At 45.4% G+C, this 15,938-nt stretch overlaps 1 protein-coding gene across 2 annotated transcripts in view; it reads right to left on the bottom strand.

Moving 5' to 3' along the window:
- Positions 1-315: 315 nt before the first annotated feature.
- LOC110532856 (HBS1-like protein) overlaps positions 316-15,938 on the bottom strand; it is a 100,456-nt gene continuing 84,833 nt past the window's right edge. For both annotated transcript variants that reach the window (XM_090183076.1, XM_090183077.1), the window contains exons 13-18: positions 14,826-14,930; positions 12,520-12,610; positions 9,215-9,323; positions 8,654-8,754; positions 1,072-1,216; positions 316-574 (exon numbers count right to left, since the gene is read on the bottom strand). In XM_090183076.1, the coding sequence (XP_090039202.1) occupies positions 563-574; positions 1,072-1,216; positions 8,654-8,754; positions 9,215-9,323; positions 12,520-12,610; positions 14,826-14,930 (563 nt within the window). In that variant the 3' untranslated portion in view covers positions 316-562. The remainder of the gene's footprint in view (positions 575-1,071; positions 1,217-8,653; positions 8,755-9,214; positions 9,324-12,519; positions 12,611-14,825; positions 14,931-15,938) is intronic.

Below are 15,938 nucleotides of genomic sequence, written 5' to 3'. Positions count from 1 at the left end.
ACCATGAGGTTAGAATAACACTGTGAAAAGAGAAGTTTGAAAAGACTGCCTGAAAATTCTGACCGTTTTGATAGGACAGAGTTTTGGGTAAATTAGTTAATAGACCAATAAGAAAGAGTTCCAAACCTCTCTGCCAATAACAGCTAAGTGTTCAGTTTCCCCCTCCCCCACTCACACGACTTCCAGACAGAAATTACTATTTGCTATGAAGCAAATGTATGTTTTTTTTTTGTTGACCATTTTAATTGAAAAACAATCAAAGTAAGATACTTCATTGTTACCCAGAAATGATTTGATATCGAGATAAAAAACAGCTGGAATTGATCTTTTATTGGTTCATCGTTTACTTCATCTTGTTCGATAACTTCTGGATGGATAGATAGATAGAGGGATGGATAGATAGATAGAGGGATGGATGTGAACACTCAGTCTGTGAATGACACTTCTGTCAATCTCTGAAGGAATTGCACTTTGTCTGTCTGTCTGTCAGTCTGCAGCTAGCCGTCTGTCATGCAGTCTCTGGGTCCAGTTCTGACTTGATCCAGCTGGATCAGACCGCTCGTCATTCTTTGATCTGCAGAGAAAATACACAAAACCAAGAATAGGTTCAAATCTTGATCTCTAAAGTTTACGGAAACCATATCCTTCACAACAGGCAGGTGAACTGCCTGTAACTCCAGCAGGTTTGGTCTGTTCTGTCTGCTCAGATAGAACATTAGGGTTCTATCCCAAATGGGGCCCTATTCCCTATATAGTGCACTACTATAGACCAGAGCCCTATTCCCTACATAGTGCACTACTATAGACCAGAGCCCTATTCCCTATATAGTACACTACTTTAGACCAGAGCCCTATTCCCTATATAGTACACTACTTTAGACCAGAGCCCTATTCCCTATATAGTACACTACTATAGACCAGAGCCCTATTCCCTATATAGTACACTAATTTTGACCAGGGCCCATAGGTCTCTGACACTATACAGGGAATAGGTTGCCGTTTGAGACAAAAGCCTACAATGTAGATATATTTTCCTCAGGTAGGAAGAGGAGAAGGCCGGAGCCTGGTTACCTCGGTGACGACCCCGGCAGCGATGGTTGACCCTACGTATCTCAGCATGAAGCGTCCCAGCTCCTTGAAGTCCTTATAGAGCTCCAACGCCACGGGCCTCTGGGTCTGGATCTCCACCATCGCGTTCATACCCTTACCCAGACACCTACACAACATTAAACAAACGTTTATACAACATTCACATTCTTTCCCAACACTAAAAGGGTGTAACGGTTCACCAAACCCATGATTCGGTACGTATTGACGTTTTGGGGCTCACGGATCGGCTTTGGTACATCGGGAAAATTAAATAACATTCACAATGTTCCTGTTCCAATTGTCTGTTGTGACAGGATTGTTACGTTGGGTCAAGTTTCCACTCGGATGCTGCGTTCGTGACCATGTGGGAATTTACCCGTTTTGAAGTCGTTATAGAGGCCATTACCTTAGTAGGTCACAGAGGTCACCATGTAGAAGAAGTGGGAGCTCAAGGATGATGGGAGCTCATGTTTTCCCCACTAGTACTACCAGTTGGAGGGCCATTGAAATAGATTGAATTCATCTCCTCGTGTCTGTTGGAAAGCAGACCGAACCAGGGTTTTCCTCTAGGATTTTGCCTGTGCTTAGCGCCATTCTGTTTATTTTTTAATCCTGAAAAACTCCCGTCCTTAACAATCACACACATACCCATAACATGATGCAGCCATCACTATGCTTGAAAATATGAAGAGTTGTACTCAGTAATGTGTTCTATTGAATTTGTCCCAAACATACTTTCTATTCCCGGAAAAAAAAGTGAATTGCTTTGCCACATTTTTTTCAGTATTAATTTAGTGCCTTGTTGCAAACAGGATGCATGTTTTGGAATATGTTTTTATTCTGTACAGGCTTCCTTCTTTTCACTCTTTCACCAATAGCTGCCCTGCTTTGTGAGGCATTGGAAAACCTCCCTGGTCTTTGAGGTTGACTTTGTGTTTGAAATCCACTGCTCAACCGAGGGACCTTAGTATGTGTGGTGTACAGAGACGAGGTAGTCATTCAGAAATCATGTTCATTCTTAGATGCTGAGCTTGTCATAACAAAGGGGTTGAATACTTATTGACTCAGCTTTTCATTTAAATGAATACATTATAGGGTATTGTGTGTAGAGGCCAGTGACACAAACCATCTCCATTTTAAATTCAGTAACACAACACCATGTAGAAGAGGTCAAAGGGTGTGACTTCTTTCTGAAGGGCAACACAGGGTGGCTAACTCATTGTGGGTGGCTAACACATTGTGGGTGGCTAACTCATTGTGGGTGGCTAACTCATTGTGGGTGGCTAACTCATTGTGGGTGGTTAACACATTGTGGGTGGCTAACACATTGTGGGTGGCTAACTCATTGTGGGTGGCTAACACATTGTGGGTGGCTAACTCATTGTGGGTGGCTAACTCATTGTGGGTGGCTAACACATTGTGGGTGGCTAACTCATTGTGGGTGGCTAACTCATTGTGGGTGGCTAACACATTGTGGGTGGCTAACTCATTGTGGGTGGCTAACTCATTGTGGGTGGCTAACTCATTGTGGGTGGCTAACTCATTGTGGGTGGCTAACTCATTGTGGGTGGCTAACTCATTGAATAGCTCGGCTTTGGATACTGTACAGTGCATTCAGAAAGTATTCAGACCCCTTGACTTTTTACAAATTGTTTTAAGGTACAGCCTTATTCTGAAATGGATTCCATTTATTTTTCTTCATTAACTCTACTCATAAACAAAGCAAAAACAGGTTTTTTTTAGACATTTTTGCAAATGTACACAAAAAAACCCAAATGAAATATCACATTTAAATAAGTATTCAGACCCTTTACTCAGTACTTTGTTGAAGCACCTTTGGCAGCGATTACAGCCTCGAGTCTTCTTGGGTTTGACGCTACAAGCTTGGCACACCTGTATTTGGGGAGTTTCTACCATTTTTCTCTGCAGATCCTCTCAAGCTCTGTCAGATTCGATGGGGAGCGTCGCTGCACAGCTATTTTCAGGTCTCTCCAGAGTTGTAAGATCGGGTTCAAGCCCGGGCTCTGGTTGGGCCACTCAAGGACATTCAGAGACTTGTCCCAAAACTACTCCTGAGTTGTCTTGGCTGTGTGCTTAGGATCATAGTCCTTTTGGAAGGTGAACCTTCACCCCAGTCAGAGGTCCTGAGCACTCTGGAGCAGGTTTTCATCAAGGATCTCTCTGTACTTTGTTCTGTTCATCTTTCCCTCGATCCTGACTAGTCTCCCAGTCCCTGCCGCTAAAAGACATCCCCACAGTATGATGCTGCCACCACCATGCTTCACCGTAGAGATGGTGCCAGGTTTCCTCCAGACATGACACTTGGCATTCAGGCCAAAGAGTTCAATCTTGGTTTCATCAGAACAGAGACTCTTGTTTCTCATGGTCGGAGAGTCCTTTAGGTGCCTTTTGGCAAACTCCAAGTGGGCTGTCATGTGCCTTTAACTGAGGAGTGGTTTCCGTCTGGCCACTTTACCATAAAGGCCTGATTGGTGGAGTGCTGCAGAGATGGGTTGTCCATCTGGAAGGTTCTCCCATCTCCACAGAGGAACTCCGGAGCTCTGTCAGAGTGACCATCGGTCACCTCCCTGACCAAGGCCCTTCTCCCCCGATTGTTCAGTTTGGTGGTTCCAAACGTCTTCCATTTAAGAATGATGGAGGCCACTGTGTTCTTTGGGACCTTCAATGATAAAGACATTTTTTAGTACCCTTCCCCAGATATGTGCCTCCACACAATCCTGTCTTGGAGCTCTAAAGACAATTCCTTTGACATCATAGCTTGGTTTTTACTCTGACATGCACTGTCAACTGTGGGACCTTATAGTGACAGATGTGTGCTTTTCAAAACCATATCCAATCAATTGAATTTACCTCAGTTGGACTCCAATCAAGTTGTAGAAACATCTCAGCGATGATCAACGGAATTTTGAGTCTCATAGCAAAGGGTCTGAATACTTATGTAAATAAGCTTCTGATTCTTATTTTTTATAAATTTGCTAAATTTTGTAAAAACCTGTTTTCGATGAATCATTATGAGGTATTTTGATGAGAGGAACAAACCCATTTTAGAGTTGTGCAACAAAATGTGTTAAAGGGGAAGGGGTCTGAATACTTTCCGACTGCACTGATCGGGTACTACCCGTTTACTGAAATGGGTTCAAGAGTTCGCAACGTGGCTCGAGAAATTGGACGAGGTGCTGAAACCTAAACTATCCTCAACCACTGAGAATGGGAGCGGCTATAAACAAGACAGTAAAAAATAAAAACAAAGCCTACGTATCTATCTCTCCTTCTTTGGCCCGGTCAGAATCAGCTGCCAAGGGACGGTTGTGTTGTTTCTGTGTGTTTCCGTCGATATACTGGGGTGATGAAGTGATGGCAGCAGCTATTCTCGTTGAGCGTGGCGACGACATACCGCTCACGCATTATCCACCACTCTTGTCCATCTCTACTGTGACCTCAACATGTTCCCAAACTACAGATTATAACGATGGATCCTCCGATTCTGGTTTAATCGACCCCGCCATTTTACAGAACTAGTTCCTGCCTGTACTTCACAAAAGGATTGTTTGAAATGTGCCAATTAAGATTAGAATCTCTATAACGTGTACGTAGGCTCTAGTTGTAGAACAGAATAGTCTGTAACATTTTCAGCTCAGTATGTAGCTTCGGCTGTAGCCTGTAGGCATTGTGTTTTCATTTGATAAATATCTATTTAAGGAATTCATTCGGGTTCCACAGTGAGGACAGAACCGAGGTCCCTCGTACCGAACAGTTCGGTATGAATACACGTTCCCGTTTACAACCCAACCAAATACACAATGTTAATGCGATGTTTACTGACTGCATCACAACACTGAAGACATTATTTCGGCAGAGTTGATCCTTGATCCTGAGACTACAGAACTGCATTGACATAAAAAGGTAGAATCAGACGTAGGGATATCGGGCCGACTTCCTCAGCAAAACAAAACCGCGTGATAAGCGAGGCCAAAACTTCTCTTCTTCTATGGTCCCTCAGCTTGAAGCAGCTTCATCATCTAGGAAGACTTCACCTTCAAATCAAATCAAATCAAATCAAATTTTATTTGTCACATACACATGGTTAGCAGATGTTAATGCGAGTGTAGCGAAATGCTTGTGCTTCTAGTTCCGACAATGCAGTAATAACAAGTAATCTAACTAACAATTCCAAAACTACTGTCTTGTACACAGTGTAAGGGGATAAAGAATATGTACATAAGGATATATGAATGAGTGATGGTACAGAGCAGCATAGGCAAGATACAGTAGATGGTATCGGGTACAGTATGTACAAATGAGATGAGTATGTAAACAAAGTGGCATAGTATAGTATAAAGTGGCTAGTGATACATGTATTACATAAGGATACCGTCGATGATATAGAGTACAGTATATACGTATGCATATGAGATGAATAATGTAGGGTAAGTAACATTTATATAAGGTAGCATTGTTTAAAGTGGCTAGTGATATATTTACATCATTTCCCATCAATTCCCATTATTAAAGTGGCTGGAGTTGAGTCAGTGTCAGTGTGTTGGCAGCAGCCACTCAGTGTTAGTGGTGGCTGTTTAACAGTCTGATGGCCTTGAGATAGAAGCTGTTTTTCAGTCTCTCGGTCCCAGCTTTGATGCACCTGTACTGACCTCGCCTTCTGGATGATAGCGGGGTGAACAGGCAGTGGCTCGGGTGGTTGATGTCCTTGATGATCTTTATGGCCTTCCTGTGACATCGGGTGGTGTAGGTGTCCTGGAGGGCAGGTAGTTTGCCCCCGGTGATGCGTTGTGCAGACCTCACTACCCTCTGGAGAGCCTTACGGTTGAGGGCGGTGCAGTTGCCATACCAGGCGGTGATACAGCCCGCCAGGATGCTCTCGATTGTGCATCTGTAGAAGTTTGTGAGTGCTTTTGGTGACAAGCCGAATTTCTTCAGCCTCCTGAGGTTGAAGAGGCGCTGCTGCGCCTTCTTCACGATGCTGTCTGTGTGAGTGGACCAATTCAGTTTGTCTGTGATGTGTATGCCGAGGAACTTAAAACTTGCTACCCTCTCCACTACTGTTCCATCGATGTGGATAGGGGGGTGTTCCCTCTGCTGTTTCCTGAAGTCCACAATCATCTCTTTAGTTTTGTTGACGTTGAGTGTGAGGTTGTTTTCCTGACACCACACTCCGAGGGCCCTCACCTCCTCCCTGTAGGCCGTCTCATCGTTGTTGGTAATCAAGCCTACCACTGTTGTGTCGTCCGCAAACTTGATGATTGAGTTGGAGGCGTGCGTGGCCACGCAGTCGTGGGTGAACAGGGAGTACAGGAGAGGGCTCAGAACGCAACCTTGTGGGGCCCCAGTGTTGAGGATCAGCGGGGAGGAGATGTTGTTGCCTACCCTCACCACCTGGGGGCGGCCCGTCAGGAAGTCCAGTACCCAGTTGCACAGGGCGGGGTCGAGACCCAGGGTCTCGAGCTTGATGACGAGCTTGGAGGGTACTATGGTGTTGAATGCCGAGCTGTAGTCGATGAACAGCATTCTCACATAGGTATTCCTCTTGTCCAGATGGGTTAGGGCAGTGTGCAGTGTGGTTGAGATTGCATCGTCTGTGGACCTATTTGGGCGGTAAGCAAATTGGAGTGGGTCTAGGGTGTCAGGTAGGGTGGAGGTGATATGGTCCTTGACTAGTCTCTCAAAGCACTTCATGATGACGGATGTGAGTGCTACGGGGCGGTAGTCATTTAGCTCAGTTACCTTAGCTTTCTTGGGAACAGGAACAATGGTGGCCCTCTTGAAGCATGTGGGAACAGCAGACTGGTATAGGGATTGATTGAATATGTCCGTAAACACACCGGCCAGCTGGTCTGCGCATGCTCTGAGGGCGCGGCTGGGGATGCCATCTGGGCCTGCAGCCTTGCGAGGGTTAACACGTTTAAATGTCTTACTCACCTCGGCTGCAGTGAAGGAGAGACCGCATGTTTTCGTTGCAGGCCGTGTCAGTGGCACTGTATTGTCCTCAAAGCGGGCAAAAAAGTTATTTAGTCTGCCTGGGAGCAAGACATCCTGGTCCGTGACTGGGCTGGGTTTCTTCCTGTAGTCCGTGATTGACTGTAGACCCTGCCACATGCCTCTTGTGTCTGAGCCGTTGAATTGAGATTCTACTTTGTCTCTGTACTGGCGCTTAGCTTGTTTGATAGCCTTGCGGAGGGAATAGCTGCACTGTTTGTATTCGGTCATGTTACCAGACACCTTGCCCTGATTAAAAGCAGTGGTTCGCGCTTTCAGTTTCACACGAATGCTGCCATCAATCCACGGTTTCTGGTTAGGGAATGTTTTAATCGTTGCTATGGGAACGACATCTTCAACGCACGTTCTAATGAACTCGCACACCGAATCAGCGTATTCGTCAATGTTGTTATCTGACGCAATACGAAACATCTCCCAGTCCACGTGATGGAAGCAGTCTTGGAGTGTGGAGTCAGCTTGGTCGGACCAGCGTTGGACAGACCTCAGCGTGGGAGCCTCTTGTTTTAGTTTCTGTCTGTAGGCAGGGATCAACAAAATGGAGTCGTGGTCAGCTTTTCCGAAAGGGGGGCGGGGCAGGGCCTTATATGCGTCGCGGAAGTTAGAGTAACAATGGTCCAAGGTCTTTCCTCCCCTGGTTGCGCAATCGATATGCTGATAAAATTTGGGGAGTCTTGTTTTCAGATTAGCCTTGTTAAAATCCCCAGCTACAATGAATGCAGCCTCCGGATAAATTGTTTCCAGTTTGCAGAGAGTTAAATAAAGTTCGTTCAGAGCCATCGATGTGTCTGCTTGGGGGGGGATATATACGGCTGTGATTATAATCGAAGAGAATTCTCTTGGTAGATAATGCGGTCTACATTTGATTGTGAGGAATTCTAAATCAGGTGAACAGAAGGATTTGAGTTCCTGTATGTTTCTTTCATCACACCATGTCACGTTAGTCATAAGGCATACGCCCCCGCCCCTCTTTTTACCAGAAAGATGTTTTTTCCTGTCTGCGCGATGCGTGGAGAAACCTGTTGGCTGCACCGCTTCGGATAGCGTCTCTCCAGTAAGCCACGTTTCCGTGAAGCAAAGAACGTTACAGTCTCTGATGTCCCTCTGGAATGCTACCCTTGCTCGGATTTCATCAACCTTGTTGTCAAGAGACTGGACATTGGCAAGAAGAATGCTAGGGAGTGGTGCGCGCTGTGCCCGTCTCCGGAGTCTGACCAGAAGACCGCCTCGTTTCCCTCTCTTTCGGAGTCGTTTTTTTGGGTCGCTGCATAGGATCCACTCCGTTGTCCTGTTTGTAAGGCAGAACACAGGATCCGCGTCGCGAAAAACATATTCTTGGTCGTACTGATGGTGAGTTGATGCTGATCTTATATTCAGTAGTTCTTCTCGACTGTATGTAATGAAACCTAAGATGACCTGGGGTACTAATGTAAGAAATAACACGTAAAAAAACAAAAAACTGCATAGTTTCCTAGGTTTCCTAGGAACGCGAAGCGAGGCGGCCATCTCTGTCGGCGCCGGAAGTGATACTCACTTGGGTTTCTTCTTGAGCACCTCCCCGCTGCTCTTGTGCAGAACGCTGACCAGCTTCCTAATGGTGGCCGGTTCACTGATCGTCTGGTAGTGCAACACAACCTACGCACAGAACACACACTTAGAACCCCACACTTCACACACTCAACCACACACTTAGAACCACATACTTAGAACCACACACTTCACACACTTAGAACCACATACTTAGAACCACACACTTCACACACTGAACCACACACTTAGAACCACATACTTAGAACCACACACTTCACACACTGAACCACACACTTAGAACCACATACTTCACACACTGAACCACACACTTAGAACCACATACTTAGAACCACACACTTCACACACTGAACCACACACTTACAACCACATACTTCACACACTTAGAACCACATACTTAGAACCACACACTGAACCACACTGAACCACACACTTAGAACCACATACTTAGAACCACACACTTCACACACTTTGAACCACACAGACAATATTCTTAAATCTACTTAGAACCACCCACGGAACACAGATTGTTTGTGTGTGTACTCACGGGGAAGCCCTGTGTGATGGGGACCTCTATGTTGAAGAGCAGGACTCTGGCCCTGAAGCGGGAACACGCTCTGATTGGCTCCTTAATATCACAGAACACACAGCCCACACTGGAGGAGAGATTATAGACAGAGTGGACAAAACATTAGGACCACCTGCTCTTTCCATGACATTACCAGACCAGGTGAATCCAGGTGAAAGCTGTGATCCCTTATTGATGTCACCTGTTAAATCCACTTCAATCAGTGTAGATGAAGGGGAGGAGACGGGTTAAAGATGAAGGGGAGGAGTCAGGTTAAAGATGAAGGGGAGGAGGCAGTTTCAATAATTATTTTTAAGCCTTGAGACATGGATTGTGTCTGTGCCATTCAGAGGGTGAATGGACAAGACTAAATATTTAAGTGCCTTTGAACAGGGTATGGTAGTAGGCGTCAAGTGCACCGGTTTGTGTCAAGAACTGCAACGCTACTGGGTTTTTCACAATCAACAGTTTCTCTGTGTGTATCCAGAATGGTCCACCACCCAAAGGACATTCAGCCAACTAGACACAACTGTGGGAAGCATTAGAGTCAACAAGGGCCAGTATCCCTGTGGAACGCTGTAGACACCTTGTAGAGTTCATACAGCCACGCAGATCAAACATTACAGGGATAGAAACACAGATAAAAGAATTACACTCACTTGATCTGATTAGAGGTCAGGGGTTAGAGGTTAGGGCTGTATACTCACTTGATCTTGATGATGACCAGTGGGGCAGGGTTAGAGGTCAGGGGTTAGAGGTTAGGGCTGTATACTCACTTGATCTTGATGATGATCAGTGGGGCAGGGTTAGAGGTTAAGGTTAGGGTTTAGGTTCTATACTTAATCTAGATGCTGCCCATGCCAGTGGGTTTGGGTTAGAGGTCACGTGTTAAGGTTAGAGATCACGTGTTAAGGTTAGAGGTCACGTGTTAAGGTTAGAGGTCACGTGTTAAGGTTAGAGGTCACGTGTTAAGGTTAGAGGTCACGTGTTAAGGTTAGAGGTCACGTGTTAAGGTTAGAGGTCATGTGTTAAGGATAGCGTTTATGTTATATACACTGCTCAAAAAAATAATGGGAACACTTAAACAACACAATGTAACTCCAAGTCAATCACACTTCTGTGAAATCAAACTGTCCACTTAGGAAGCAACACTGATTGACAATACATTTCACATGCTGTTGTGCAAATGGAATAGACAACAGGTGGAAATTATAGGCAATTAGCAAGACACCCCCAATAAAGGAGTGGTTCTGCAGGTGGGGACCACAGACCACTTCTCAGTTCCTATGCTTCCTGGCTGATGTTTTGGTCACTTTTGCGGTGCTTTCACTCTAGTGGTAGCATGAGACGGAGTCTACAACCCACACAAGTGGCTTAGGTAGTGCAGCTCATCCAGGATGACACATCAATGTGAGATGTGGCAAGAAGGTTTGCTGTGTCTGTCAGCGTAGTGTCCAGAGCATGGAGGCGCTACCAGGAGACAGGCCTGTACATCAGGAGACGTGGAGGAGGCCGTAGGAGGGCAACAACCCAGCAGCAGGACCGCTACCTCCGCCTTTGTGCAAGGAGGAGCAGGAGGAGCACTGCCAGAGCCCTGAAAAATGACCTCCAGCAGGCCACAAATGTGCATGTGTCTGCTCAAACGGTCAGAAACAGACTCCATGAGGGTGGTATGAGGGCCCAACGTCCACAGGTGGGGGTTGTGCTTACAGCCCAACACCGTGCAGGACGTTTGGCATTTGCCAGAGAACACCAAGATTGGCAAATTCGCCACTGGTGCCCTGTGCTCTTCACAGATGCAAGCAGGTTCACACTGAGCACACGTGACAGTCTGGAGACGCCGTGGAGAACGTTCTGCTGCCTGCAACATCCTCCAGCATGACCGGTTTGACAGTGGGTCAGTCATGGTGTGGGGTGGGGTGGCATTTCTTTGGGGGGCCGCACAGCCCTCCATGTGCTCGCCAGAGGTAGCCTGACTGCCATTAGGTACCGAGATGAGATCCTCAGACCCCTTGTGAGACCATAAGCTGGTGCGGTTGGCCCTGGGTTCCTCCTAATGCAAGACAATGCTAGACCTCATGTGGCTGGAGTGTGTCAGCAGTTCCTGCAAGAGGAAGGCATTGATGCTATGGACTGGCCGGCCCGTTCCCCAGACCTGAATCCAATTGAGCACATCTGGGACATCATGTCTCGCTCCATCCACCAACGCCACGTTGCACCACAGACTGTCCAGGAGTTGGCGGATGCTTTAGTCCAGGTCTGGGAGGAGATCCCTCAGGAGACCATCCGCCACCTCATCAGGAGCATGCCCAGGCGTTGTAGGGAGGTCATACAGGCACGTGGAGGCCACACACACTACTGAGCCTCATTTTGAGTTGTTTTAAGGACATTACATCAAAGTTGGATCAGCCTGTAGTGTGGTTTTCCACTTTAATTTTGAGTGTGACTCCAAATCCAGACCTCCATGGGTTGATACATTTGATTTCCATTGATAATTTTTGTGTGATTTTGTTGTCAGCACATTCAACTATGTAAAGACAAAAGTATTTAATAAGAATATTTCATTCATTCAGATCTAGGATGTGTTATTTTAGTGTTCCCTTTATTTTTTTGAGCAGTGTATATATATATATATATATATATATATATATATATATATATATATATAGGTTAGAGGTTAGGGGTTAGGGGTTAGGTTCTATACTTAATCTAGATGCTGCCCATGCCAGTGGGTTTGGGTTAGGGGTTAGAGGTTAGGGGTTAGGTTATATACTAACTTAATCTAGATAATGTCCATGCCAGTGGGTTTGGGTTAGGGGTTAGAGGTTAGGGGTTAGGTTATATACTAACTTAATCTAGATAATGTCCATGCCAGTGGGTTTGGGTTAGAGGTTAGGGGTTAGAGGTTAGGGGTTAGGTTATATACTAACTTAATCTAGATGCTGTCCATGCCAGTGGGTTTGGGTTAGAGGTTAGGGGTTAGAGGTTAGGTTATATACTAACTTAATCTAGATAATGCCCATGCCAGTGGGTTTGGGTTAGAGGTTAGGGGTTAGAGGTTAGGTTCTATACTTAATCTAGATGCTGCCCATGCCAGTGGGTTTGGGTTAGGGGTTAGAGGTTAGGGGTTAGGTTATATACTAACTTAATCTAGATGCTGTCCATGCCAGTGGGTTTGGGTTAGAGGTTAGGGGTTAGGTTATATACTAACTTAATCTAGATGCTGTCCATGCCAGTGGGTTTGGGTTAGAGGTTAGGGGTTAGAGGTTAGGTTATATACTAACTTAATCTTGATGATGTCCATGCCAGTGACGGTCAGACTAACATGATCTCCTGCTGCTGCCCAGTCCAGAGGATCATCGTGGAGAGAGATACCTACACAGAGACAATACAGAGACAGACAGATAGGGAGAGAGACAGAGAGAGACACATAGAGCGAGAGAGAGAGCGACACAGAGAGGGGGAGAGAGAGACACAGAGAGACACAGAGAGGGAGAGAGAGACAGAGATAGAGGGGGAGAAAGAGAGCCAGAGACACAGAGCGAGAGAGAGAGACACAGAGAGGGAGAGAGAGAGAGAGCGAGAGACAGAGATAGAGGGAGAGAGAGGGGGAGAAAGAGAGCCAGAGACACAAAGAGAGAGACAGTGAGAGAGAGACACACAGAGCGAGAGAGAGAGAGACAGAGACACAGAGCGAGAGAGAGAGACAGAGCGAGAGAGAGAGAGAAAAACACACAGAGAAAGAGACGAGAGAGACACACAGAGAGACACACACAGAGAGAGAGCGACACACAGAGAGAAAGAGAAGAGAGACAGACACACAGAGAGAGACAGAGTGAGAGAGACAGAGACACAGAGAGACACAGAGACACAGAGAGAGACAGAGTGAGAGAGACAAAGATGTGTTGTATGTCCACAAGGTGGCACTGGTGTATTAGACATTGAGAAACACACACACAGAGAGACATAGACACAGAGAGACAGAGACACAGAGAAACAAAGACAGAGACATAGAGCGACAGATACATAGAGAGACCGAGAGACAGAGTAGAGACAGAGACACAGAGAGACATAGACACAGAGAGACATAGACACAGAGACATAGAGGGACAGAGACATAGAGAGACAGAGAGACATAGACACAGAGTAGAGACAGAGACACAGAGACATAGACACAGAGAGACAGACACAGAGACATAGAGGGACAGAGACATAGAGAGACAGAGAGACATAGACACAGAGTAGAGACAGAGACACAGAGAGACATAGACACAGAGTAGAGACAGAGACACAGAGAGACATAGACAGAGAGACAGACACAGAGACATAGAGAGACAGAGACATAGAGACAGAGAAACATAGACACAGAGTAGAGACAGAGACACAGAGGGACATTGACACAGAGAGACAGACACAGAGACATAGAGAGACAGAGACATAGAGACAGATAAACATAGACACAGAGTAGAGACAGAGACACAGAGAGACATAGACACAGAGTAGAGACAGAGACACATAGAGACATAGACACAGAGAGACAGACACAGAGACATAGAGAGACAGAGACATAGAGACAGAGAAACATAGACACAGAGTAGAGACAGAGACACAGAGGGACATTGACACAGAGTAGAGACAGAGACACAGAGAGACATAGACACAAAGAGACACAGATAGACACAGAGAGACAGACACACAGAAACAGACACAGAGAGACAGACACACAGAAACAGACACAGAGAGACAGACACAGAGAGATACAGACACAGAGAGATACACAGAGATACAGACACAGAGAGATACAGACACAGAGAGACAGACACACAGAAACAGACACAGAGAGATACAGACACAGAGAGAGACAGACACAGAGAGATACAGACACAGAGAGATACAGACACAGAGAGATACACAGAGATACAGACACAGAGAGATACAGACACAGAGAGATACAGACACAGAGAGATACAGACACAGAGAGAGACAGACACAGAGAGATACAGACACAGAGAGATACAGACACAGAGAGAGACAGACACAGAGAGATACAGACACAGAGAGATACAGACACAGAGAGATACACAGAGATACAGACACAGAGAGATACAGACACAGAGAGATACAGACACAGAGAGATACAGACAGAGAGAGATACAGACACAGAGAGATACAGACACGCAGAGATACAGACACAGAGAGATACAGACACAGAGAGATACAGACACAGAGAGATACAGACACAGATAGATACAGACACAGAGAGATACAGACACAGAGAGATACAGACAGAGAGAGATACAGACACAGAGAGATACAGACAGAGAGAGATACAGACACAGAGAGATACAGACACAGAGAGATACAGACACAGAGAGATACAGACACAGAGAGATACAGACACAGAGATACAGACACAGAGAGATACAGACACAGAGAGATACAGACAGAGAGAGATACAGACACAGAGATACAGACACACAGAAACAGACACAGAGATACAGACACACAGAAACAGACACAGAGAGATACAGACACAGAGAGATACACAGAGATACAGACAGAGATACAGACACAGAGAGACAGACAGTACCTTTAACAGTGCATGTCTCATTGGGGGGCATGGCCAGTACTCGGTCTCCTGTCTGAATGTAGCCCGCCTCGATCTTCCCTGTTACACAGAACCCTGAGCCCTGATCTAGAACCACAGAGAAGAGGGTTAGAACACAGAACCATGAGCCCTGATCTAGAACCACAGAGAACAGGGTTAGAACACAGAACCCTGATCTAGAACCACAGAGAACAGGGTTAGAACACAGAACCCTGATCTAGAACCACAGAGAACAGGGTTAGAACACAGAACCCTGATCTAGAACCACAGAGAACAGGGTTAGAACACAGAACACTGATCTTTAAAAAGAGGTAATCCACCTGCCACCTGACAGGTGTAGCATATCATGAAGCTGATTAAGTTTTTCCTAGCCACTGTGCTTCTACACCTGCATTGCTTGCTGTTTGGGGTTTTAGGCTGGGTTTCTGTACAGCACTTTGAGATATCAGCTGATGTAAGAAGGGCTTTTTAAAGAATGACATTTAACATAGTTCAGTACAAATCCAACCCGTGTAATTTAGGTCCAGTATGAAAATAAGGAAGTGATAATTAGGCTATTGGAGATTTGCATTACAGGTTCGATATATCATTTTGTACATTTGACTTTAGTTCGTTCATTTTTTTTTAGCAATGTCACTTCAAAAGTAATTGCGGTTGTTCCCATAGCAACCATGTAACGTCTATGGATAAGCTAGCGACCTGTTAGATCAATAATATGCTGGGTTTTTTTTATTAAAAAATGTGTTGGCTTTATAATCGTGAGAGAAATGTAACTAGCTAGGTAGCTTACAAGGTCAGCTGACTTTTCTCAAAATAAATCTCACTGCGTCTAGCTACTTCCTGTCCCTCATGCTAGCCTTTACAGCCAAATATCACTTTAGAAACGTCTAAATTAAAAATATTGATAGGGCCAACATTGTAGAACATGTCTCCTATCTAACTGCAATTTTAGTTCATATGGAAATAGCAGAGAAATGCTGAAAATCAGCATGCTGTCATAGAATTAAAAAGTTTAGCCAACAGTGGTTGTTTAGTTAACATCTTCAGTCTGTAGCTCCGACAACACTAAGACTGTGACCACCCCTGGAGCTCTGA

Source organism: Oncorhynchus mykiss, chromosome 8, assembly GCF_057628025.1.
Source record: "Oncorhynchus mykiss isolate SJ-2025 chromosome 8, ASM5762802v1, whole genome shotgun sequence".
Classification (NCBI taxonomy): domain Eukaryota; kingdom Metazoa; phylum Chordata; class Actinopteri; order Salmoniformes; family Salmonidae; genus Oncorhynchus; species Oncorhynchus mykiss.
The sequence above is the reverse complement of the archived record's forward strand: the minus strand, read 5'-3'. Positions and strand labels throughout refer to the sequence as shown.